General features: G+C 52.2%; 1 protein-coding gene across 2 annotated transcripts; it reads left to right on the top strand.

Annotated features, from left to right (window-relative positions):
- Nucleotides 1-1,558: 1,558 nt before the first annotated feature.
- On the top strand, nucleotides 1,559-20,583 carry TSC22D3 (TSC22 domain family member 3). Of its 2 annotated transcripts, none has more exons than XM_056859901.1 (3): nucleotides 1,559-1,884; nucleotides 18,199-18,250; nucleotides 20,088-20,583. In XM_056859901.1, the coding sequence occupies exons 1-3, from the start codon at nucleotides 1,559-1,561 to the stop codon at nucleotides 20,337-20,339; spliced, it is 630 nt and encodes a 209-aa protein (XP_056715879.1). In that variant the 3' UTR covers nucleotides 20,340-20,583. The 2 variants fall into 2 exon arrangements, with proteins under 2 accessions (XP_056715879.1, XP_056715880.1); XM_056859902.1 differs by lacking the exon at nucleotides 1,559-1,884 and adding an exon at nucleotides 17,899-18,023.
- The last annotated feature ends 4,516 nt before the right edge of the window (nucleotides 20,584-25,099 follow it).

The raw sequence follows: 25,099 nt of genomic DNA, 5'->3' as shown, positions 1-25,099 counted from the left end.
GGGAAAGGGTTCCCTTGGCCCCCTGCCCGGCGCAGCAGAGGTTCAGCGGCGGGTGTCAGCGGCTGGCAGCGGGCCAGCTGGCAAAAGGCGCGGCCCATCAGTCCCGGCCGCGAAGGCGATTCCCTGGCAGAGTTCTGCACGAGGGGAGGCGGGAGGCTCCAGCAAGTCGCTTTGGGCAGCGGCATCAAACGCCCTCGGGGGCTTTTTCCGCCTTCAGGTTTCCTTTCACTTTCATTTGACGCCTCCCAGGGCACCGGGGGCTAGGAACTGTCAACACGCGCGCACGCACATATACCCCCCCCCCAATTCTCGGCTAAGTGGAAAGAGAGAGAGGCTAGGCAGCGAGGGGCAGGGGAATTATTTTGGGAGGGGGGGTCAAAACATCCCAATCCTATAATCCATTGGGGGTGGGGGGTTCTGCCCAGGCCAAGACATAACCGACGCCTCCAAGCCTGCTCTTCAGAGCCCCCGGTGTCTGCTTGCAATCTAACAAACAAAATAAATAAGTGGCGAGGCAAGCTGCCTAACTCTTGGGGGGCAGGGGGGCAGACCCCCCTCCCGACGCACCCGCGCGCTCCTCCGTCCTCTCTCGGCCAGCAGGGACAAGCAAGGACTTGCCTTTCATTCTCCGAGGCTTCTGCCGAGAAAGGAAGAGGGAGCAGGGAAGCTCCCTACCTTTTATATATATATATATATAAATTTTTATTGATTTTTTAATAAAGAATACAAAAAAAAACATAAAAAAGAAAAAAATATGTGTATAATACAAAAAAGAAAAAACAAACAATACAGAAAAGTATGTACAACGCACTGTTACGACCAGAACTAGTACATTAATGGTTACTATCGATTCTTTAAAAAACAGAGGCCCGTAGTGCGCCATTCCCACCCACCCACCAAAGTGCCCTTCACCATTGGAGGAAGCTCCCTGCCTCGAACGCCTGCCTGCCAGGCAGACACCCAGCAGGTCCAGCTCTCCCCAGCTCCAGCTGGCCTTGCTGGGGCAAGCTCGGCCGGCTGGAGACCTGCCCGGCAGGCCGCTCTTGGAGGGCGGCGGGCGTGGAGAGGTGGCAGGGCCGGGCAGGGCGTCGGAGCCGGCAGGCTCGGCTCGGCGTGCCAGCCCGGCGGGGCTGGGGGGGCCGGAGACCCGGGCGCGGCCCGAGGGAGGGCTCTGGGGCCGGGCCGGGAACGGCTTTGCCAATCGGGGCTGGAGTCGGGGGAAAGGGGCGGGCCGGGAGAGCCAAGGGAAGGGACGCGGAGCCGCCGCGCTCGAGCCGTCCGGAGAGGAGCCCCGGCGCGACCACAGAGGCAGCGGCGGCGGCCCCGGGCTTCGACGGGCGAGGACGGCGGGGCCAGGCAGCCGGGGCGGGGCGGGCGAGAGTCCGCTGGCGAGCGGGCCGGAGGGAGGGCAGCCGCAGCAGCCGCCGCCAGGGCCAGGCGCTTCCTGGATCCCGAGCCCAGGCGCAGCCCCGGAGGCCGGGCGCGGCCGGAGAGGGCCCCCAGCGCCGCGCCCCCGGGGCTCCGGCGGCCCGGCGATCCGCGCTCGGGCGGCGGCGGGATGTCCTCGCCCCCTTCGCCGGGGGAGTGCCGCTCGCCGGTGGGGCTGGACTGCTGCAGCTGCTGCCTCGAGCTGGCCCACCGCGGCGGCCTGGAGGAGGGGCCCCTGGGCTGCCGCGCCAACCTGGGCAGCCCGGCGGCCAGCCCCTTCCAGCAGCTGCGCCAGCAGCTCGTCTGCCAGAACCTCAACGCCGACAAGCTGAGCCGCATCATGCGCCAGGACTCCCTGGAGCCCGTGGTGCGCGACCCCTGCTACCTCTTCAACCAGGGCATCTGCAACCGCAACATCGACCAGACCCTGCTCTCCATTCTCCTCTTCTTCCACAGGTGGGTGGGCCTGGGCGGGCGCCGCTCGGGATCAGGCCCCTTAGGGCCAGGCCTCACCGCTGAGCCCCGACAGGGCGGCGGCAGCTAGAGGGGGACCTGGGGAGGGGGACCTGGGGACGGGGCCCGCCTCTTGCCTTCAAGTTGAGGGGCAGGATTCTGTCGGCGAGGCTGATGCTATGACCTTAGGCAGACCATGAGAGGGAGGGCGTCTTGGCCACCTTCTGGGCATGGAGTAGGGGGGGTGCGGGGAAAGTAGTTGTGAATTTCCTGCATTGTGCAGGGGGTTGGACTAGATGGCCCTGGCGGTCCCTTCCAGCTCTATCATTCTATGATTCTATCGGCCAGACCTTTTAGTGGGGGGGCTGCAGAACCCAGATCTGCAAGGATAGTGAGGGTGGGCTGCTGTGCTTGGGCTTTCTGAACCATTGCTTTGGGCTGCCGGGCCGGGTCTGGAGCCCTCCTGTCCTGGAGTGGCCCCTGTAGACCTCATGGCCAGCCCCCACAGCAGAATTGGCCGATACAGTTTTCCCTTGGGTGCAATGCCCATCTTTGTGGAAGTGCCTGTGCCAATTTTAGGGCATCCTGGCAGCAGTGGTAACTGCCCTTGGAGAGGCTGCGCTGGAAGCTGGGAAGTCATCTTCAGCTTGGGGAGTCTATTGGGGGGGGGTGCAGGGAAATATCGCAAGGCTTGTCTTGGCAATGGGCTTGTGGTGCTGGTGTCCTTGTTGTGGAAATGTTGTATGTGTGTGTGTGTGGGGGGGGGTGTTTCAGCGTTCAGTGCTGCAGAACAAGGAGGACCTCGGTGGCTCTGCAGGATCCCTGTGGTTGACAGGTATCCCCCACTTATCGTTTTAGGGAGAGTTCCATCCTCCCTGCAAGGGAGGCTTCCTTCAGCAGAGCAGGCGCACAGCTAAGTTCTTCTTTCTCAGAAAAGAGGAACTCGTTTTGTTGCTGCTATGGGGATCTGAGGGGAACCACCTTTGCCAAGGGCCTGGACAAAAAGCGCCCTGCCCCTTTAACAGAGGCGTGATGGAATGTTATTTATCAGCTAGTGATACTTAGCCTGCCCATATTAAGCCTCTGATAAAGAGGCAAGCCATTCTCTCCCCTCTGCCCTCAGGTTGTAGGCAATCCTAAGGGTTATGAGAAGGGCTGCAGGAAGGCTGTAGAGGAGGGTTCCTCGCCTCTCTCCAGTAGAGCCTTTTGACCTGTTTGTTCTGCAGCAGAGCCTGCATGGGAATTGCTGGTCGGGCGTCTCTTGAGGAATCTGAGTGGGAAGCCTCCAGTGGTGGCGTTCGGCCAAACAGGCACATGTCTGCACACTCGCCATGGAGCCCTTGGCACCTGCCTGCTTGCAAACCTGCAGCCTTCTCTCTCTGCTGCCCAGAATGCAATATACACACCTGCAGTCACCTTCCCACCGGGATGTTGGCAACGAGGGTTTCACACTAATGCCCACGTGTCGTGCATAGGCAGTGGCGTGCATGCCTGCCCACACGCCCCCTCTAGTAGCTGGCGCACGTGTGTCTCCACATGTGCAGCACAAGCCCTGTGGATGCCGGCTGGAGGGGGCGGTGCCAAGAGGCAAGCGGGCGCTGCAACAGGCTGTTGAAAGCGAGAGAACCAACCCTTTCTGGCCTTACATAAGGCCCTGGGAGGGGCTGGCACACAAGGTGCATTCCAGTATGTGCTTATGTTGTGTCAGTACAAGGCGGGCGCTGGCCTTGCCCGTAGCCAAAACAACAGCAAAGGAGAGCAGTGTGACAAAGCCTTCCTCCTTCTTTGGCAGCTGTCTTCCGTTTCTTCCGAGGCGGCCAATGCCACGCTGGTCTCCCGAGGAAGCAAGTGCTGCCTGTGTGCCCATGTGGACTGGGCAGTGCCAGCTGCATCCTGGCATCTCACACTTTCCCCAAGTGTGTGAACCAGAAGGGCTACTGATTTGGGTTGGTGTGTCGTATAGGGGAGGAGGGCCCCTTCCTTTCTGTGCAAAAGATAGGGGAGGGTGGTTGCTTTGTTTTTATTTTGGTTTGGATAAGAGTTGTCAACTTCAAGCAGATACAGACTCCCTTCCCCCCTCCACCTTTATTATCTTCCCCACACAGATGTCTCCAACCAGGGTTACCCATCTCCAGGTGGGACAGCTAGATTTGAGTCCAGTGGCATCTTAGAGACCTACAAGCTTCGCAGGGTATAAGCTTTCCAGAGTCAAAGCTTCCTTCATCAGATCCCTTCACCATGACCTTCAAAAGCCTGAAAATCTTGTTGGTCTCTAAGGTCCTACTGGAATCAAATCTAACTTTTCTACTGCAGGCTAACACAGCAGCCCTCAGAAACTACCTTCGTAGAATTACAGCTGATCTCTAGGTTATATAGAGCAGCTTCCCTGGAGGAAATGGCAGCTTCGGAGAGCAAAACTCTATGGCATCGCATCCTTGCTGAGCTTCCTCCCCAGGCATTGCTCCCAAATCTCCAGGAATTAGCCGAGCAGGAGCAGGCAACCCACAGCTGTGTAGGAGGCTGATTCTAGTGAGGGATGGCTGCTTCCATCTGGGCCTCCCTTCTTTCCAGGTTAGGCACCCTTTGCAAAGCGCAGCTCCTTGGGACGCAGACCAAACATTAGCCCCTTACTGCCTTTTCTTTGCCAGACTGCAGGCTCCCCATGGCAACGGAGGCTCTATCCCGGGCTGATGATATACCTCTTCCGTTATGTAGCAGGCTGTCATCCAGAGGCCATTTCCAGGGCACATTCTTTTAACTGCTAGGACACTTGCTTGGAAGTAATAGTTATACTCTGCTGCATACTAATCAGACCATTTGGAATACTGTGTCCGGATGTGGATGCAACGCTTGAAGAGAGGGTGGCAAAGATGTTGGGGTGTTTGGCAAATGAGTCCTCTGAAGAAGGGTTGGAAGAACTTGGTATGCTTGGCCTGGGGAAGAGAAGACACAGGAGGCAACATGGCCGTGCCTTTTAAATACCTGAAGGGGCTGTCCCAGGCAATAGGGCAGAGGCTTGTTCTCTAATGCTTCAGGAAAGAAGACTAAATTTGTTTTGTGCCATCAAGTCACAGCTGACTTATAGCGACTCTGTCGTTTTCAAGGCAAGAGACGTCTGGAGGTGGTTTGCCATTGCCTGCCTCCACGCCATGACCCAGGTGTTCCTTGGAGGTTGCCCACCCAAATACTAACCAAGGCTGACCCTGCTTAGCTTTTGAGAGCTGACGAGATCACGCTAGCCTGGGGCTATCCAGGTCAGGGCTAGATTGGATGCACTTAAGTCACAGAAGGGGAGGGAAGGCAGCATGGTATAGCCCGATCTTGTCAGATCTCGGAAACTAAGCAGGGTCAGCCCTGGTTAGTATTTGGATGGGAGACCACCAAGGGTTGCTATGCAGAGAAAGGCACGGGCAAACCACCTCTGTTAGTCTCTTGCCTTGAAAACCCCATAAGGGGTTGCCATCAGTCATTTATAACTTGAAAGCACTTTACACACACACAAGTCACAGAAGGGTGGATGTTGGTTGAATGTAAGGAGAAATTTTCTAGTCTTGAGAACAGTTCCGTAGCAGAGCCAATTATCTTTGGGAGTGAGGTGGCTGCCCCTCCCTGGAGGTCTTCAGCTAGAGGCTGGGCAGCCATTGGTCATGAACACTCTAACTTTGCATTTCCTGCACTGAGTTTGAAGGGCCAAGAAGGCCTCTTCTAGCTCCAGGGCTCTGTGGCAGGTGGTCCAGCTGAATGTTTAACTTGACAAGGAAAGAAGCATTCCCTGGTTCCTAAGTGCCCTTAGTGGCATCTCCAGATGCCAGCCAGGTGTATATCTATGGGTTGCTCAGACAAACAGCTTTCCAAGGTATGCCAAGGCAGGGAGATCAGGCCTGTCAATGCCTGTTTGCCACGAAACCTGTTCAGAGGCAGGGTACCCCAAGAGGCACATGGCTCTTATACATTTTCCACTGGGGAGGGGCTCCAATTTTTGCTTCTTGTTCCTGGCATATCAAAGGTGCAACCTGATACTGACCAGCCACACCCCGACCCACTGAAGACAGCAAAGAGTTTTATAGGGGAGGCTGTCTGTCATCCCCCCTCCCCCTTTTTTAACATCCAGGCTGATGAGGAATTTTGGAGGATTTAAAGACTCAGTTGTGCTATTTCAGTTGGTCTTAAGAGAAGGTATTACATGGCTTTTGCTTTGGGTTTTTGCTGTATACAAACAGGGCTGCCTATTTCTTTTTCTTAACATGGTGTTGAAGATCTGATATGGCATACAAATAGTCAGAGGGATTGTAGCCGCCCAAGCCCACTTGGGTGGGGGGAGGAGATAAGTTGAAAATATAAAAATAAATAAATGCATTGGGAAGTGGGTTGTAACCTCCAGCCATGCGGTGAAGCTGTGCACGGTCACTTCTTAGCAGTCGCTTGGAAACTGCGGAGATGTAACCTGCACAGCACAGCACCATGTGGCTTGAGGTTCCACATGGTAAGTTCTCATGCAGCCTCTCCATGGCTTCTGGTTGTGAGAATTTACCTTTGTCAGGGTCTGATGGCAGCATCCTTAAGAGACGTGGGCCCGGTCTTCTGGACCTGGGTCTCTGGATCGTCTCCACCGCCGGCACCCTGAATTGTGGCCGGACTGGCTCTTTGAGAGAAAAGCTGTAGTTTCCCCCTGGGGCTGGAAAGAGGAGGGAGGGAGGCTCAGCTAACAATCCCTCACCCAGGGTGACTAAGAAGAGTCACCAGCTGCTCTGCCCTGTCAGGTACTTGTGACTGTCTGGATGGAAAGGCAGAAGGGCCGGATGGGGAGCTTGTAAGAAGGAAAGGGACCATGAGTAGCATTGCCAGATCCCTCTTTGCCACTGGTGGGAGGTTTTGGGGGCAGAGCCTGAGGAGGGGGGGGTTGGGGAGGGGAGGGACTTCAATGCCATAGAGTCCAATTGCCAAAGCAGCCATTTTCTCCAGGGAAACTGATCTCTATCGGCTGGAGATCAGTTGTAATAGCAGGAGATCTCCAGCTGGTATGTGGAGGTGGCAACCCTAACCAAGAGAGTGCCTGCCCCAGAGAACCTGCTCCGTGGTCTTTCCTGAGCCTTCTGTGGCAGAAGAAACCCAGATAGTTGACTTAGACTTGGTCATTTTAGCTCTGAAGCCTCTTAAAATTTGTTTACAAACTGGAAAGCTGGTACTGGTGCTTCTCTTATACTTGTGGCAAAGAATGCCAAAAACACATGGCTTGCCACTTCTCACCACATATGAGACTTGTACAGGCTTCCTGTTCATGGACTCTGTGCTTATCCAGGGCTAGTGAACAGCCTGAGATGTGTTCAGATTGCAGATTGGCTGATGTCCAGCAATTTTTTTCTTTCAAACGTTTCTGTGCCACCTTTCCACCCAAAAGGGCTCCCAAGGTGGCAAACATCAAGGCATTAAAACATTCAAGACATTAAACTGCATTTAAAATGTATATGTAAAATATTCAACAGTGCAATAAAAACATATAAACACAACACAATCAGAGGAAGAGGCCCAATAAGAATTTACGGGGGGTGTGCCAAACAAAATAAAAGCCTTCATCTCAGGGCTGCCAACCTCCAGGTAGTAGCAGGAGATTTCCTGCTATTACAACTGATCTCCAGCCGATAGAGATCAGTTCACCTGGAGAAAATGGCCGCTTTGGCAATTGGACTCTATGGCATGGAAGTCCCTCCCCTCCTCAAACCCCGCCCTCCTCAGGCTCCGCCCCAAAAACCTCCCACTGGTGGCAAAGAGGGACCTGGCAACTCTACTTCACCTTCTGGTGGAAGGTAATGACAGAGGTACACAGACAAATCTCACTGGTGAAGAAGTTCCACAGTTTCAGCGCCATGGTGAGATCCAGACCAGGAGGTATTCCTGGGTGAAGCCTTCCTCCCCACCAGCAGCACCACCATGTTGTTGGGATTGAGTTTCAGCTTGTTAGCCCTCATTCATTGCAAAGCTGCCTCCGGCCACCTGTTCAAATTTGAGTACATGGTGAGCTGTTCCGAGGCATCACATCTCTGTGGAATCTTCAAGAGAAGGAGGCACGCATGGCTGGTTGAGGGCTGTGAAATTACTTGTGGGGAGACTGCGGACTCTTTGATCTAGCAATCTAACGCTTGACTCTTTAAACTCTTGGATAGTGGAATGGTGGAACATGTTTAGGACTTCAGCAATCGTAAAGAGAAGATGCAGTTTATTCCCACTTTGGCAGCCCGGGCTATTTTTTATAGTACTATTATGGGACTTGCAATAAGGCCTCATGATTGGTAAAGGGGTGAATGTGAGCGGGTATGTGGAAGAATGCATGTGCATGCATGCAGTAAGAATGTACAAAGTTATATTCGGGGCACTAGGTATTCTGCATTAAAACAAAATGCAATCCAAATTATGTCTCAAGAGAACCTCCATAAAATATGCCAGTTAGGGGAGTCTGCGTGATTTCTGTACATTCTGTCTTCTAAGAGAGAGGTCCAGACGCTTCCAGGTGGCTCTCGGCTACAGACCCAGTAAAGGCAGCCTAGGCTTCCCCTGCCAAAAGTGCTTTCTGAACATTGAACTTGTTCTTTGAAGAAGTCCTATATGGCTGAATGAGAGCAAACAAACGAGCTGTGAAAACAGCCTGGGTTGTGTTCGGAAAAGCATGTTGCTTCTCAGATTCCAAAAGCCAATGGGGCAGTTAAGCCCTTAGAGAAGGCTGAGATTTGTGTATGGAATAAAGACCTGCTGGGAGATGTCCTTGCTGAATGCTGCTTCCCAAGGGAGCAAACTGTCCCGGAACCAGGCAGCTAGCAACAGAACAAGAGGCCCTGCTTTTATTCAGCTGAGAAATCAGAAGTCCTTCCACAATGCTTGTGGCATTTGCCTTGGCACCCTGTTGGAGCAGATTTGGCTACTCACTGGATTTGCAAACCTGGGAAGAAGCAACAGGATTTGCGACCTTCTCCTGCTTGAATTACTCTGTGGCTGCCTCTTGAGGAGGGCAGAAATGGGGTCTGTTGTAGGAGAGATGATAGAATATGCCCTGTCCACCTTTGTTTCTACATGGGGCAAGCAGAAAGCACCACTCTAGATGAAACAGAGCAGTGCTTGAGGTGGAGGGGGCTTCACTGATCCTATTCAAATTATGTCCCCCAGCCTTCTAAAACAGCAGCTAAGGGGTTGCAGCCTGGACCAAGATAGATCAGGCACAATGACTCACTTCCTGAATGCCAAAAATGTTGAGTTACCCATATCTAAGCCCCAAATAGTTCCTTGTGTCCCCTCAGCTATTGCCAGGTCCCTCTTCACCACCAGCAGGAGGTTTTGGGGGCAGAACCTGAGGAGGATGGAGTTTGATGAGGGGAGGGACTTCAATGCCATAGAGTCCAATTGCCAAAGGGGCCATTTTCTCCAGGGGAACGGATCTCTGTTGGCTGGAGATCAGTTGTAATAGCAGGAGATCTCCAGCTACTACCTGGAGGTTAGCAGCCCTAGCTATTAGGCCTCCGTTTCCCCTGCATCACAATGCCAGGCCTAGGTCTGTAGGAATCAAAGGATTAGGGTTTTGCTGTTCCCCTAAAGAGCCAAGGCACAGAACAGATTAGTTCCCTTCAAACCAAAACCAAACAGCTCTTTTAAAAACAAAGTTACAATTTTGCATTAAGAAAAGCTGGATTCTGCCTGGTATATAAATTACATCTATTTGGCAAATGTTTCTTCTTACAATCCAGAGGTGGGGCAGACTGCTGTATAGGCCCCAATGTCTGAACTTGGGATCTTCTGCATACAAAGCCTATGAGAAGCCATGGCATATTGGGTCCAGGTTCAATCCTGTCCATCTTCATGTAATTGGGAAAGTTAGTGCAGAGCTGCAGCCAGCAAAGCAGGCAATGTCGAGCTAGATTTGAGTGCTGTAGGACCTTATAGACCAGCACAGCTACACTCTAAAGCAGTGGTTCCCAAACCTTTCGGTCCACTGCCCCCTTGGTTCCACAAACTCAACCCCAGCGCCTCCTACCCTATAAAAAGCATCATTCAAAATGGGGGTTTGCATGACTCTCTAAAGAAGATAATAACAATAACATTTCAAAACACTAACAATTAGTTGCACAACTATTCAAAATCAAATTAAAACTTTTTAGTTGAAATGTGTTCAACAAAACTGATGAACTCGATCCAGTGGTACCAGCTCTTCAAAGTCTGGAAAAAAATTCTGATTGTTTCCACCAAATTTGCCAGCATGGGGCCATAGCTTGATCTATTGTAAATTAGTGAACAGTTGAAGGGGCCCACCTCTAGTGCCCCCCCCCCGCTGTCCCCTTGCCTCCTAGTGCCCCCCTAGGTAATCCCACCGCCCCCCAGGGGGTGGTACTGCCCACTTTGGGAACCGCTGCTCTAAAGCAGCCAGTGCCAAGCTAGATGCAGCTGTCATCTGACAAGCAATAAAGCAGCTTCGCAAGTGCTTGTATTCTACCCGTGAGCAACAATCGCTTGCTATTTGGACTCCTCTGTGGCTTCCAAGATTGCCTATGCATTTGCAAACTTTTTTTTATTTTTTTTTTGCAGCTGCTGCCCACATGGGCAGACTGGGAAGTAAAAATAAATGGCCCAGGAGAAAGCCAGTCTGAGTGGGGGCCCGTAGTGCCATGGGGTCACTCGGCTCAGACTAAGGCAGTGATGCCAACAATGAGTATTGGCTCATCCACTGCTGTCTCCTGCACCACCAATGCAGCAGTGCAGGAGGAAGTGGCAACAGATGTGCCAATTACTATCTCTGGTGCTGCTGGTAGGGTTGCCAACCTCCCCAAATAGCAGGAGATCTTCTGCTATTACAACTGATCTCCAGCCGATAGAGATCAGTTCCCCTGGAGAAAATGGCTGCTCTGGCAATTGCACTCTATGGCATTGAAATCCCTCCCCTCCCCAAACCCTGCCCTTCTCAGACTCCCCCCCAAAAACCTCCCACCAGTAATGAAAAGAGACCTGGCAACCCTAGCTGCTGGCCAGGCCTGGGGCTTGAATCTACTTGCTCCTAGCTGCCAACCACTTTCCAGGGCAGTGACCCACCGAGAACTTTCCCTGTGAGTTAAATGGCCAGTCTGTCCCAGCTGCTAAAAGGACTAGAACTTTGATTTTTAAAAAGAATGAAAATGAAAGCTGAGTTCCTCGGCATGCTGAATTCTGTTCCCAGTTTCCATCAATTAACTCTATGAGAGTGCAGAATAAATGCCTGTCTGCACCTGATTGTCATCCAAATCTATGGCTATTTTTCGGAATAAAGTTGAGATAAGCAAAAGTGCACAGAAAATAAGCAAAACATTCAACCAACCAAAGGTCAGCATTTCTGTAGCACCAGAAGTGGCTATTAATAGGAGGCTTTTCTGGGACACATTTAGTTGGGACCTTGGCTGCTGGAAGGCTCTGCTCAGCTGCCTCTGGACAGTGGCTTTGTCCCCCAGTGACCAAGAACTTGCTGTCCTTGTTAGGCAGGTGGGAATCTCCAAACCTTGCTGCCTGCTGGAACTAATTCTATTGTTTCCCTTGGAGTTAGGGTTGCCAACCTCCAGGTACTAGCTGGAGATCTCCTGCTATTACAACTGATCTCCAGGCGACAGAGATCCGTTCACCTGGAGAAAAAGGCCACTTTGGCAATTGGACTCTATGGCATTGAAGTCCCTCCCAAAACCCCACCCACCTCAGGCTCCGCCCCAAAAACCTCCCACCGATGGCGGACCTGGCAACCCTACTTGGAGTCCTAGCCCATCCCCTGTTTCACAGGAAACCTGTGGGGCAGAAGAAGCAGTCTAGTCTTCAGGAGGTAGAGGACAGCTTGCCAGCGTTGCTCTGGGCGGTGACTCACTCGAGACCTGGCAGACACCCAAGGAGCAACCAGCCGGCTCTTACTCAACTGGAGAGCAACCCGTGGAAGATGCACACTCAGCGCTTGCACCTGCAGCCGGCCTAATTTGCCTGCTTTGTCCCAAGGTGGCTTTGCGTTTGTTATCGAGACAACAGCCTTCTGTCAATCAACCCTGGGAGAGCAAAAAGGGTGTGGTTCATGTCAGTGCCCTTGGAGCTACAATAAGAGAAGCGGAAGAGAACCCTTGCCCTTGCAGAGAAGTATCTCCCTCCTCCCCAAAAAAGGCTATCCATGCCTATTCCCTTCTAGATGCCACAAAACATTAGGAAACAGCAGGCACCAGCCCTCAGCTGGCCAGGCCTGGGAATCAGACACACAGAAGTGAAGAAGATGTCCTGCTGTGATTCTCCTTCCACCTAGCACAAGCCACCATGATGACTGAAGGAGAGAGGGAGGGAGATCCCACCCCCCATTGGTCCCAGAACCACTGGCCATCTGTTTGTTCTACCATTAAGATTTTATGGACTAGAGGCCACTTTGCGGACACTGGAGTTCAGGAGATGAGCGAGACTAGTTGCTGCATTCATCCCCAGAGCCCAAGACAAGCCCTCACTGTGGGTTCCAGGCTGAAGTGGGAATGAGGAGTCCAGTGACAGATTATCACTGAAACTGTCACAACGGTTGGACTTCTGAGGGTCTTGTGGATAATGAAGAGGTAACCCCCAAACTACACATACTAAAAAGGATGGACCTCAGAAAGCTGTAGCTATTGGTTGGTTACGGCACTATGCCTGAAGTATTAGCTGTTCCCTGGAGGTACGACTGCTGCAGTTACGAAGCTGCAGGTATCCCTGCTTTCTCTCTGACAGCACTTTCCGCATCAAGAAGAGGTGCAGGGGTGGCTTTTCCCAGAGCCGCAGCCTGGAAGGCTGGGTGGAAACCAGTGTGGTGACCTGGTTTCTTGGCCTAACCTACCTCATAGGGTTGTTGTGATAATAAAATGGAGGAGAGGAGAATGATGTTAGCTGCTTTTGGTCTCCAGTGGAGAGAAAGGTGTGGGTATAAACGAAGTAAATAATGAGGGGGGTAACACTGCTCCCCTTTTCCCTGTCTCTTCTCCCCCACTTCCACCACCATTACAAAAATGTTTCAGGCCTCCGTACTATAATTATTACTATGACTTTCTTCCTTGGGGAAAGTAAGTCTGAAGTATCTCTACTGCATCTTAAGGATTCCCCCTTTGATTTCTTGATGCTGTTAAGGCGCTAAAGTGAGGCTGTAGCATAGCTACCCTCAGTATTTGGGGCTGGGGTTTACTTTTCCTCTGGAGATGGGAAGCCATTTGGAGAATTGTGGGGTCTTTTCCTCAGGTTTGCATGGGTCCCTGGAACATGCAGCCTGCAGCGATCAGAGTTTGTGAGCTGCTGATGCTCCTTCCCTGTACGAACAAGAGTAGCGGATGCCTCTGCCACCCCTCCAAGCATCCCTATTTGGGCAAACCGAGTGTCTGAAGTGATCTGGAGGAAGCTAGTGGTGCTTGGCAGGGAAAGCGCTGCTTGTACAAAGGCCTTTCCCTTCTCCCGTTTATCCAACGGAAGGGGAAACTGCCCTTGGCTGGGGGGAGTTGTCCTAGCCAGGATGCTGAAGTGGTATAGTGGTTAAGAGCGGTGGACTCTGATCTGGAGAACCGGGTTTGATTCCCCACTCCTCCACATGAGCGGCGGAGGCTAACCTGGTGAACTGGGTTGGTTTCCCCACTCCTCCACATGAAGCCAGCTGGGTGACCTTGGGCTAGTCACAGCTCTCCCAGCTTCACCTACATCACAGGATGTCTGTTGTGGAGAGGGGAAAGGAAGGTGATTGTAAGCCCATTTGAGTCTCCCTTAAGTGGTAGAGAAAGTCAGCATATAAAAACCAACTCTTCTTCTTCCTCTTTTTCTTCCTCTTCCCCCTCTGCCAAGTCTCGCCTAGCCAGGCAGAAAGGAAAGCATGAAGAATGCGGTGCATCCTTCTCTGGAGCTGGTCCTGCTAGGCGTCTTTGATGAGTCCAAATAATATGATGGGACCATCCTCACTGACTTGGAAGGCCTTGGCTAGACTGATATCGTCAGATCTTAGAAGCTAAGCAGGGTCGGTCCTGGTTAGTGTTTGGATGGGAGACCACCAGGAAAGTCCAAAGTTGCTATGCAGAGGCAGGCAACGGGACGTCTCTTGCCTTTAAAACCCTACAGTGTCACCATAAATTGGCTGCGATTTGACGGCACTTTCCACCACCGCAGCCTTGCTAAGCTCCCTCCCCATGCCTTTGGCTGACCACAATATATCCAGGGGTTGGCTGCACTCTACTGAAGTAGCCAGTGAGTCTCTGCTCTGTTAAGGTGCCAGGAAGGTTTTCCTCCCAAGCAGTGCAGTCCCATTGATGATGCAGATAAAGGACTTCTTTGAGGGAGGGACAGAGGAAGGAGTACAGCTGCTGCTGCAAAACAAAGCAGGCTTCCTCTTCCCCCCAGAAACTGCTTTGCGGCAGAGGCAGAAAAGGAGCCCGTCCCAGTGCTAAGGAGCACAAGGCAGCCATGCTTCGGAGGCCCCTCCTGGCTGTGCGCTGGCGTGCCAGCAAGCCAAGAACTGGGAGTACTGCCAATTCCAAGGCCTCTATCAAAGGGAGCAGCCGCCCAGCAGCTGGAAATGGGAGCTTGCCAGCAGGCAGAGTCCCCGCCGCAGACGCAAGCAGGGAAAAATAAGCAGCCAGGAGAGGCAGGATCTGATTTGGGAGGGGCACAAACACCCTGGCTGCCCCCACTGTTAGCACCAGAGGGGCGGGAGGGGAGCGAGTTATAAATAGCAGCCATCATTATGCAGCACTTTTGCAAATGCCTTATCTCGGCCGCCCTCACAGCACCGTGCGTGCAGGAGTTGATAGTGAGTCCTGTTTGACAGAGGGGGAGCAAAGGCCCCGTGGGAGTACCTTGTGTACATGTGAGCAGGGATTGGAGCCTGAGCCCCACAGGTCCAAGTCTAGCAGTAGCCACTGGGCCTACCATGAACACAGACTTCCTGTCGGAAGCCCCTGTCACACTTGACATGAACACAAGGTTGCTGGGGAAGGAGACGCGGCAGGGTATGGCCGTGGCTCTGATCGACGCACAAAAGTTTTCCTCGCTGCTGCGATGCCGAAATGGAGTCAACCCGGCTCACGGACTCTATTTCTACCTGCTGCACAGCTTTGCAAGGTGCAGAAGGCCTGCCATTTAGAAAGGTGGCCTGGCAAGCAGCCCTGTTCTCCCAGGCCCCTCTCCCCTGGGCTCCCTGCCTGGCCTCTCTGCGGCCCTTCCAAGCAAGAGATCCTGGCAGCCATTACTTGGTGTTGCTTCCCTTCCTTCTTGCTTTCCTGCAGCTAAGAGGAAACACACCCACGCCAGCATAGAGCTTCCAGAGAGCCTTCCTGCCATTCAGCAAAACTGTGGCTTGGACCATTGTTTTGCTCTCGAACAGTGGGGGACAAGGAGGGCTGTTCCTGGAAACGCTCGCCTTTCTGTCCTGTTCCAGTCTCACTTGGCTTCTTAGGCCAGAGGGAAAAGACGCCGCATCTTGCAGAGGACAATGTTAAAGGCTTGTATACCCTACTAGAAATGTGAATGTATGCGAAGGCATGCAATTTTTTAGCATATTTGTGAGAATTAATATGCAGCTCGCAGTACCATGCAACCTTATTTACTTTATTTATTCGCTTTATTTTATCCTGCCTTTCGCCTCCATGGAGACCCAAAGTGGCTTACATCATTCTCCTTTCCTCCATTTTACCCTCACAACGACCCTGTGAGGTAGGGCATGCTGAGCCTGTGCGACTGGCCCAAGGTCACCCAGCAAGCAGAGTAGGGATTCGAACCTGGGTTTCCCGGATCCTAATCCGACACTTTCACCACTACACCACACTGGCTCTTAAATGCAGCTAGGATCCCCTGTGACATTACAAAAGGTGGGGATGAGTAATGTCTTTCATTGCAATTGGTGTCCCTGTGGGCACCCCTAAAACAGCATCTGGCAGCTGCGTTGATGGGTGGCCATATATTCCTCCACCCAGAAAGCCAAAGAAGTATGCCTTCTTAGGTGCTTCTTCTTGCTATGGAAACCCAGCTGTTCCCATGAGCCATGAAACCCCGAATTTATTCTGCATTTTGCAGAAATTCAACCGCCTGTGAAGCTGCCTTTTTGAGTGCATGAGACCGTCGGAGGCTGGGATCTTCGGCATGCGAAACATGTGTTTTATCAGCGACCTATAGCCCCGGTTGCTCCGTGACTCCCCGCACATGCAGCAAGTGGCCGCCAGGGGTCATCCTAAACCATAGAGAAAGGCTGGGCTGGAAGGCCCGTTTTGGAGCTGACGAAAGACACAACAACATGTTTTGGTAATTTCTTATGTAATCTTAAACCTCGACCTAGTTCTGCGCTTGGGCGATACTTTGGGTTTCTGGAACCAGACTCCGGTGTTGTAATGCCCCCAGCTTTGTTTGCTGGTGGGGCGATGAATTATTGGTGCAAAATATACTTGCAAGGCGACCGAGCAGGCGCTAGCGGACACTGGGGCGCTAATTGATTTGGCAACCTATCTGAGCTTTGCTCGGTGCAGCTTTCAGGCCTGGGTACAACCGTGGCCGCTGCTGCCTGACGGCAGCCAAGTCAATTAAACCGAAGCGCTGGGCTCTTTTGACCCATTTGCAGCCCTGAAATATGCTCAGAAGCAATTTCCGTGGCGTTCAAGCAACTGGATCGTACTCCCAAGTAAACTTATTTGGGGCCTTTCCATAGGAAAGGCGCTGAATTGTGCACAAAGGGGACTGAACGAAGGGGCTGCGGTTCAGTGACAATACGTGATTTCCATTTGGAAGGTCAGGGCTTCCGTCCTTGGTGTCTCCAGAGGCTGAAAAAAAACCTCTGCCTGAGAGCTGCTGCCGGTCACAGTAGACAAAGCAGAGCTAGGTGGGTTCTTTGTTGGAATAGGCCCAGCGGCATAGTCAATTGCCTGGCTTCTCCAAGACAAATGGCATCTTGTGCTTTAGCAGGTGTTGAAAAAGACTTTAAAAAAATTGTATATTTTGCAATGTAAAGTAAAACGTGAGAGGCAGGGTGGCCATCTGTCACATGAAGCTGCCTGATACTGAACCAGACCCTTGGTCCATCAAAATCAGTATTGTCTACTCAGTATTGTCATGGAGTAGGGGTTACTGGGGTGTGTGTGGGGAGGGAGGTAGTTGTGAAATCCCTGCATTGTGCAGGGGGTTGGACTAGATGACCCCAGTGATGCCTTCCAACTCTGTGATTCTGATAATTCACAGTGGGTAGCCGTGTTAGTCTGTCTGCAGTAGTAGAAAAGGGCAAGAGTCCAGTAGCACCTTAAAGACTAACAGAAATATTTTCTGGCAGGGTATGAGCTTTCGTGAGCCACAGCTCACTTCTTCAGATAGGATCAGTAGTAGAAAAGGGCAAGAGTCCAGTAGCACCTTAAAGACTAACAAAAATATTTTCTGGCAGGGTATGAGCTTTCGTGAGCCATAGCTCACTTCTTCAGATAGGATCAGTAGTAGAAAAGGGCAAGAGTCCAGTAGCACCTTAAAGACTAACAAAAATATTTTCTGGCAGGGTCACGAAAGCTCCTACCCTGCCAGAAAATATTTTTGTTAGTCTTTAAGGTGCTACTGGACTCTTGCCCTTTTCTATGATTCTGTTCTGTGTAACCAAGTAAAATGCAAAGAGGATCCAGAACAGAACAGCAGCCCCCGGAGAGGTCTTCAATTTTGCCCAATCCGGCAGCGCGAATAATGGTCCCCTGAAGCTCAGCGGCCCTTTCGGAGCGCCGCGCCAGGCAGCCGCATTCCTGAGCTCCGCCGAGCATAGTTGCACCCTGCTTGCACGAGGCGGGGGAAGGGAAAGGAAAGGGGCGCGCCGGCGCGCTGCCCGCCCGGGCTCGAAGGGGCGGGGCTCATTTGCATGCCAGCCTGACACCAGGTGACGTCGCCGGAGCCGCCCTATATAAGTGAAAGCGGGCGGCGGAGGCGGCGCAGTCGCCGCTCGGTGGTTCCTTTCAACGCCCGCTCTGCGCGCTCCTCTTGCTTTCGGTCCCCCCCGAGACCCAGTGGAATACTCCCGGCCCCCCACCCGCGGCTATGAGCACCGGCATGTACCAGTCCCCGATGGAGGTGGCCGTCTACCAGCTGCACAATTTCTCCATCTCCTTCTTCTCGTCCCTGCTGGGCGGAGATGTGGTCTCCGTCAAGCTAGACAACAGGTAGCGCACAGGAGACGCGGGTGGGGTGGGGTGGGGTGGGGTGGGGTGGGGAGGGGCGGAGAGACGGCCAGGCTGCAGCTAATGGGGGGGGGAGGAAGGAGGAGGGGGCAGCCCTTTTTGGGGGTCTCCGCCCGGCGGCTTCGCTAACCCCCGACCTCCTTTGTCTCTTTTGCAGCGCGTCGGGGGCCAGCGTGGTCGCCATCGACAACAAGATCGAGCAGGCGATGGTGAGTCTGCCTTGGGGAGGGAATTCGCAGCGGGTCGCCGCGTTAGTCTGTCTGCAGGAGTAGAAAAGGGCAGGAGTGCGGGAGCACCTTAAAGACGAACAAGAATATTTTCTGGCAGGGTGTGAGCTTTCGTGAGCCATAGCTCGCTTCTTCAGTGAAGATAATTCGCAGTGGGTAGCCGCGTTAGTCTGCAGTAGTAGAAAAGGGCAAGGGTCCAGTAGCACCTTAAAGACGAACAAAAATATTTTCTGGCACGGTGTGAGCTTTCGTGAGCCACAGCTCGCTTCTTCAGTGAAGATAATTCGCAGTGGGTAGCCGTGTTAGTCTGCAGTAGTAGAAAAGGGCAAGAGTCTGGTAGCACCTTAAAGAGTAACAAAAATATTTTCTGGCAGGGTAGGAGCTTTCGTGAGCCACAGCTCGCTTCTCCAGATACAAGGAGGGAGGGGTCGTCCTTTGTTCGCCGCCCGCTCTCGGCCAAGCCGCATTGCAGCTCCTCCGCCTGCAGCCAGCCGGGGCTGCCTTTCCTGGAGCGCAGCAGCCTCCCTTTTAGGGAAGGGCGGCTGAAGCAATCGCTCATCACTTCTCTGAGCTAAGGGGGTCTTGGGTGGCGGGGAGAAGAAGTGCCCTGCAGTCTTTGCTGCCTTCCCCTATTGTCAGAAGGCTCTGCGGCAAACCCCCCCCCCCCCCCCCCGTCTGATCGGTGCCTTCAAATGCCAGGAACCAGCAGAGTCCTGTAGGTCATGTGCACAGAGCTGGTTGATGGCTTACTCATTAAACCGGCGCTGCCTTTTCTATTATTATTATTGCTTCTTTTTATACAAGTTTCAATATATATTTCTTATTCTACATACATTGTTTGTATAACGTACTTCCGGCGCTGCCTTTTCAAGCCGTAGGTACTGATGACGGCTGGCAAACCCCGGCTGATTTCGGCCGTTATGCCAAATAGTCATAAAAGCCCAGAAGCATTATACAAAATACGTGGACAGCTGTCGAGTCTGTATTCGTAATTCGCAGTGCTTGTTTGAGGGAAAATGTAAAGCTCCTGTTGAAGCATCTTCAGCCAGTCATACTGGCTGGTGGGCCTTTCTGTGACGTGCCCCTTCCCACCTCAGTAAGAAACAACATTCTTGCCCAGCTGGGATTGTAGATGGGGGCTTCTGGACAACTCTTAACACCCACTTGCCACCCCTCTGGCCATACGGCCAACCTAGCTCCTGGCCTTCAGGTCCTTGGGGCAATGTGAACCTGATCTTTTAATGACTGACTTAGTACCTTTATAGCCTGCCCTTTGTCCCAGGAGCATGGGTTGGTGTGCTTGGTTCTCCCCGTCTTCATTTTAGCCTCATAACAGCTCTCTTGAGGCTAGGCTAGGCTGAGAGAGTGATTGGAGCAAGCCTCATCTGAGAAAGGCCCCTCTGGGTTTATAGAACCAAGTTGGAAGGGACCACCAGGGTCATCTAGTCCAACCCCCTGCACAATGCAGGAAAATCCCAACTACCTCCCCCCCACACTCCACCAGTGACCCCCTACTCCATGCCCAGAAGATGGTCAAGATGCCCTCCCTCTCATCATCTGCTTAAGGTATAGAATTAGCATTGATGACAGGTGGCCATCTAGCCTCTGCTTAAAAACCTCCAGGGAAAACCACTCTGTTAGCAAATTCTTCCTAATGTCCCACACTGTGCCACAGCAGGTCTCCTAATGCTCCAGTCTTAATGAGTTGAGGGCAAGCATTCCTAAACTGACGGCCCCTTTTCTTTTCTTTGAAGAGCTGCTTCTCTGGAGTAATGATGGATGAAGTTTACTTACTGGGCACTCTTTTTTTCTTTTGCAGGATCTAGTCAAGAACCACCTGATGTATGCAGTGAGGGAGGAGGTAGAAGTACTGAAAGAGCAGATTAAAGAGCTGGTGGAGAAGAACTCCCAGCTGGAGCGAGAGAACAGCCTCCTGAAGAACCTGGCCAGCCCGGAGCAGCTGCAGAAGTTCCAGTCTCGGCTGCCGCTGGAGGTGCCCTCGCCGGCACCGGAGAAGCAGAGCCGAGGAGCAGCTGCCCCGGCCCAGCACACCGGGGGTTCTGCGGTGTAAGGTGGCTCTGTCCTTGGGGTGGGCAGAGCCACAGAACATTTTCTACTTAATCTCCTTCTGAGTGGTTTCCTTATCTCTCTTTTGGAGGATTCTGGCTAGGCGAAAGCCGCTGCTGGAATGATGCCCTGAAGGGGGCTGGTTAATTCCTGGCAGGCTGACTTGGGTTGGCCAGAGACTGTCTCCTGAAGTCAAGAGTGCAAGGGGGGGGAGCCCTGCACAACCAAGCAACCCTGCCCGAAGGTTCTGCGGGGCTTGCCATCCGTCCTTCCCTGCTCACATCCTTCTGAAGAGGACAATGTGCTGGGGGAAAGGGCCTCCTGTCCACTGGCATAAGACTGTTACTCAGAGGAAGGCAGCTATTTAAAAAAAAAAAACCGAAAGAGAGAAGGCTGCCTCTCCGCCCGCCCAGGGATGAAGAACAGCTGCTTGGCCTGGACGCTCAACCATTTGGGGATTACAAGACTCTGCATTTGTGAAGTGTGTACCCAGTTTTCCTGTTACCAGAGGTGCAGAACTGCTTTTTGAACAGACTTGCGCACCTCCCGGCCGTATATGGCAGGGCTTACAAGGATTCAGACTGGAAAGAAAATGTAGTGCCATTGCATGGAAACAGAGCGCGCGGGCGGGCTGACCCCACCTGGCAATATTGACACAGACAACCCCTGTGTGAGGAGGTGCTCAGTGCCAGCTGCCTTACGTGTCCCCCAGGTGGACCATAGCCCTGTGATGCTGGCGACAGATCAAGGGCAGGGCAGTGGTGGGTTGAGGACCGGTGGGAGGGCAGCAAGAGGAGTCTTTGGCTGGCTCAGGGAGCTGCCTCTCCTCCTCCAGAATGGGGGTCTCACTTGTTTGTCACGTTCTCTAACTGATGGTGTAAATCCTGAGACACTGCAATAAAGGCTAAGTTTTGTATAAATACACGATATGATCTGTGTTCTTATTAAGGGTTGCGATGGGGGGGAGTCCTGAGAGGAGAAGTGCTGTGTAGACAGAGATATGGGAACAAACCAAGCAGAAGTGGAAGTTTAGGAGGGCGGGAGATGCAGAAATCAAGGTCCTCAAGTTAGGGCTGGTGCCATTTTCCATTTGCCTGTATGGTATGTCATCACAGTAGCAGGGCAGCCTAGGAATTGCTCTCCAGTGAAGAAATTTCCACTGTGCTGTTCATTGGAATTAGGCAGACAGTGGAATCTCCACAGGCTCCCTTTGTTCCACAACGGGCTGTTTTTGCTATCTGGTCTTTGCATTGATCAACCACACTATTGAAAGGCCCTGGGGGAGGGGTCTTGCCTGATACCTGTGGCTTTTTGCAAATCTCTGCTCTCAAATGTCCAGAATAGTTGTGTGTGTGTTCAGAGGCACTCCAAGGGTGTCAGGATAGAACTGGCATGTGATGCTATTGGCAGGACAGGTGACTTCCCCAAAGAGTGTAAGCACGTGGTGCCAGCATGGTGTGGTTAAGAGCGGTGCTTTGGAGTGGTGGACTCTGATCTGGAGATCTAGGTTTGATTCCCCACTCCACATGAGCGGCGGACACTAATCCGGTGAACTGGATTTGTTTCCCCACTCCTACACATAAAGCCAGCTGGGTGACCCTGGGCTAGTCACACTCTCCGCCCCACCTACTTCACAGGGTGTTTGTTGAGGGGAAGGGAAGGTGATTGTAAGCCAGTTGTAGTCTCCCTTAAGTGGTTGAGAAAGTCGGCATATAAAAAACAACAATTCTTCAAGTCTCTAGTGGCATTCAAAGGAAAGAGATGCTAGGGTGTTGAGGTACGATGGAGTGTTTGCCCTTGTAGCAAGGCTGTGGGAGCTGCCTAGACTGTGTGAAGAGGCAGCCCTGCCTCCTGGGGTTTTTTGTTCCCTGGCAAGGTTTAGCATTAAGGAGCAACAGCCAGTCCATGCAGGCTGGTGGAGTTCTGTGGGTTTCATTTGCCCAGGGTGGCAGTTCATGAGTGGATGCAGGACATGTTCCACAAAGCATAAGAGGTCAGTTTTCATAGGCTGGGTCCTTTTTTCCTCACTTAGATCCTGGGGAGCTGATTTCCCACTGAAAGGAATCGTGTTCTGCAACGGCCAACTTGCTGTCTTGTGTCCATATCCAGCACCTGCTCTGCAGTTGGTAGTGATGAGTCTCAGACCCAGAGCTGCTTCCTGCAAAAGCAGGTACAATGTTCTGGCAAATTTCCAGCGTTCTGGTTGTTCTCATGCAGAGCTGCTTGTCTGTCTTTTCCCCACCCTGAGAAGTCCACCCCATAACAGATGCTGTAGAAGGAGTTTGATCTCTGCTCACTAATAGGATGGTTTAATTTGTCCTGCTTTTTCCACACAGATAATTTTGGTTGCAGTGGAAATTGCAGCGATGCATGCTTTTTCCTACATACAGGCTCTCAGGATGGGCACATAAACTGTACATCCAAGACCATGAGTTTTGCCCAGATCTCATGACAGGATGGGTGAGAAAAGCTGTAGCAACAATAGGCCTGCCCTTTTCCTGGATGATACAGGAGCCAGTTCGGCAACACCACGATGCAGTTCTCTGTCCCCTTTTGATCCTGTGCCAGCCAAAGACACACACCAGTGGACATGGAAAGGCCACGGTGAGGCATGAGTTAATCACTCCAGGTGACACAACTGCAGGCCTGTCCAGCTGGGGACCAGTCTCCCTTCTCTATGGCTGCCAGCTCACCTTCCTACAGCAGGAAGAAGCCTTTTACATGCTGCAGAACATTAGATGGCGGCTTTGCTGCCATCAAACAGCCTTCAGGGTTGCTGCAAAGCAATAGATTTTGCTCTGTAGCCTGAAGCCCAGCAAACTCTAAGCCCTCTCTGGGGTTTGTTACAGCTTCTAAGCAGAGCTAAAAGTCTTGGCTTAATTTTCCACCCTTGAAAGCATTAAAGCTGGAACAGGAGCATGGGGTGGTCTCTCATTCCTTCCAAATCAGTGCTCTCTTAAGGGTGGTCTGGTTTGTGCCGTAAAGCAACGAGCAGCTGAATGGCTTATTTGCAGCTCTGGACGAGCAAAGCAAGAAGCTGGGAGAGAAGCATGCCCTTAATGTTCGGCGGAGCGTGTTCTTGCTTGCTGATCTCGCCCAAAGCGTCACCTGTTCTTTTTGTGTTTGGCTTCTGCACTGGGGTTACCCGCTTTTCCTGACACCTCCAAGTTGTGTGGCAAGTGCAGTCATTAAGTGGGAGTGGGGAGAAGAGATGAGTTGTCGTGTTTTGGGGCATGCCTGTAAGGAGATTGTTTTACAAAACAATTTCACTGCAGCAACTGTGGCTGTCCCAGGCGTGGCATCAGCTAGCGCCAGCCAATAGCAGCCAGTGCAGAGCTCATGTGACCCACGGTGGGATGTGAGTGTGCGTCTCGTGCCGCACCACGCTCCCGGCTCAGCCTAGCAACTGCCACATCTGCGTCAGAAGCAAAGGAGCTGCTTCCTGCTTTTGCATTTCTGGACTTGGCGTGGGCTGACCATCTGCACTACAATTGCCCTGCCCGGCAGACTGCTCCCAGAGACCCTGCCTCTCTGCAAAAGACCCCCCACTCCATTTGTGGCATGAAAAACTCAAGATGATGGGCACCGCCAGCTCACAATAAGAAAACAAAACCGCTAGGCTGTCCTCTATCGCTGATTTTAATGCTGTGAGGCAAGAGAAGGGCCCCTCCTACCAGCCCTGTAATGGAGCCAGTTCTGATTCATAGAGAAGCAGAAACAGACGTGGGAAGCAGAAGTGCCACGGGAGAGCTAGTGGAGATCTGGATCAGCCCCTCTCCCCCCCACACTTCATTAGACATCGGCCATATATTTTGAAAGATTTCACATTTGATGGTGGGGGGAGACAAGAGCTAGGTGTCCTCCCTAGCTCTTGTCATCCCCCTTCCATGTTCCTGAGGTATTGGGCAAAGTAGGTGTTTTCCCGTCTCCCCCACAGGAGCATGCAGGAACCATTTCCACATCGGGACCACATGGGGTCTCTACATGGGGGGGGGGGGAAGTATGTGAATTCTTCTTTCACATACAAACCTGGAAGCATAAGAAAGCTTTCACCCTCGCTCGGTGCCAGGTCTTACCATCGGCGGTATCGGAGGGAAGATACAAGAAGGTCTCTATAGCAGAAAGTCTTTGCCCTTGTGGGTCAGCGGATATAGAAACTTCAGAATGTGTCTTGATCCGCTGTTCGTTCTACCAAGGAGTCTGCACAAAGATTCTTTCCCCTTTGCTTAACACGCTCCCTGACCAACCAGATGAGTTTCTGGCTAAGAAGCTCCTAATTGATGAAAAATCACAGTTTACGCCCTTGACTGCTAAATTCTGCACTGAAGCTATTAAAATACTTCGTACCTCGACAGGATAAAAGTAACAGAAATACTTGATTATTCAAAATATTAAGGGGGTCACACCAAGTTATACAATGTTATTCATACATGCAATTTGTAATTTTTAGGCTTAGATTATTTGTAGTAGCAGTAGTAGCTGTTTTTGTGGTTTTCTTATTATCTGTTGTGACTGTTGTTGTGGTTTTTTGCTGGTCAGTGACCGTATTAATAAATTATATAAACCTGGAAGCATAAAAAGAGGTACAATTGTGCTTACCATGTGAGTTAGCGTGTCCTTTGCACAGCCTTAAGGACCTATGAGTTGGTGGAGGGAAGGGCCACCCAGTTGCAGCTGACTTATGACCCTATAAGGTTTTCAGCGCAAGAGACAAAGATTTACTTTCCATTTTTGTGAGCTTAACGGATTGAATCAGGCCTTTTT

This window comes from Euleptes europaea, chromosome 13 (assembly GCF_029931775.1).
Source record: "Euleptes europaea isolate rEulEur1 chromosome 13, rEulEur1.hap1, whole genome shotgun sequence".
NCBI classification, from domain to species: Eukaryota; Metazoa; Chordata; class Lepidosauria; order Squamata; family Sphaerodactylidae; genus Euleptes; species Euleptes europaea.
The sequence above is the reverse complement of the archived record's forward strand: the minus strand, read 5'-3'. Positions and strand labels throughout refer to the sequence as shown.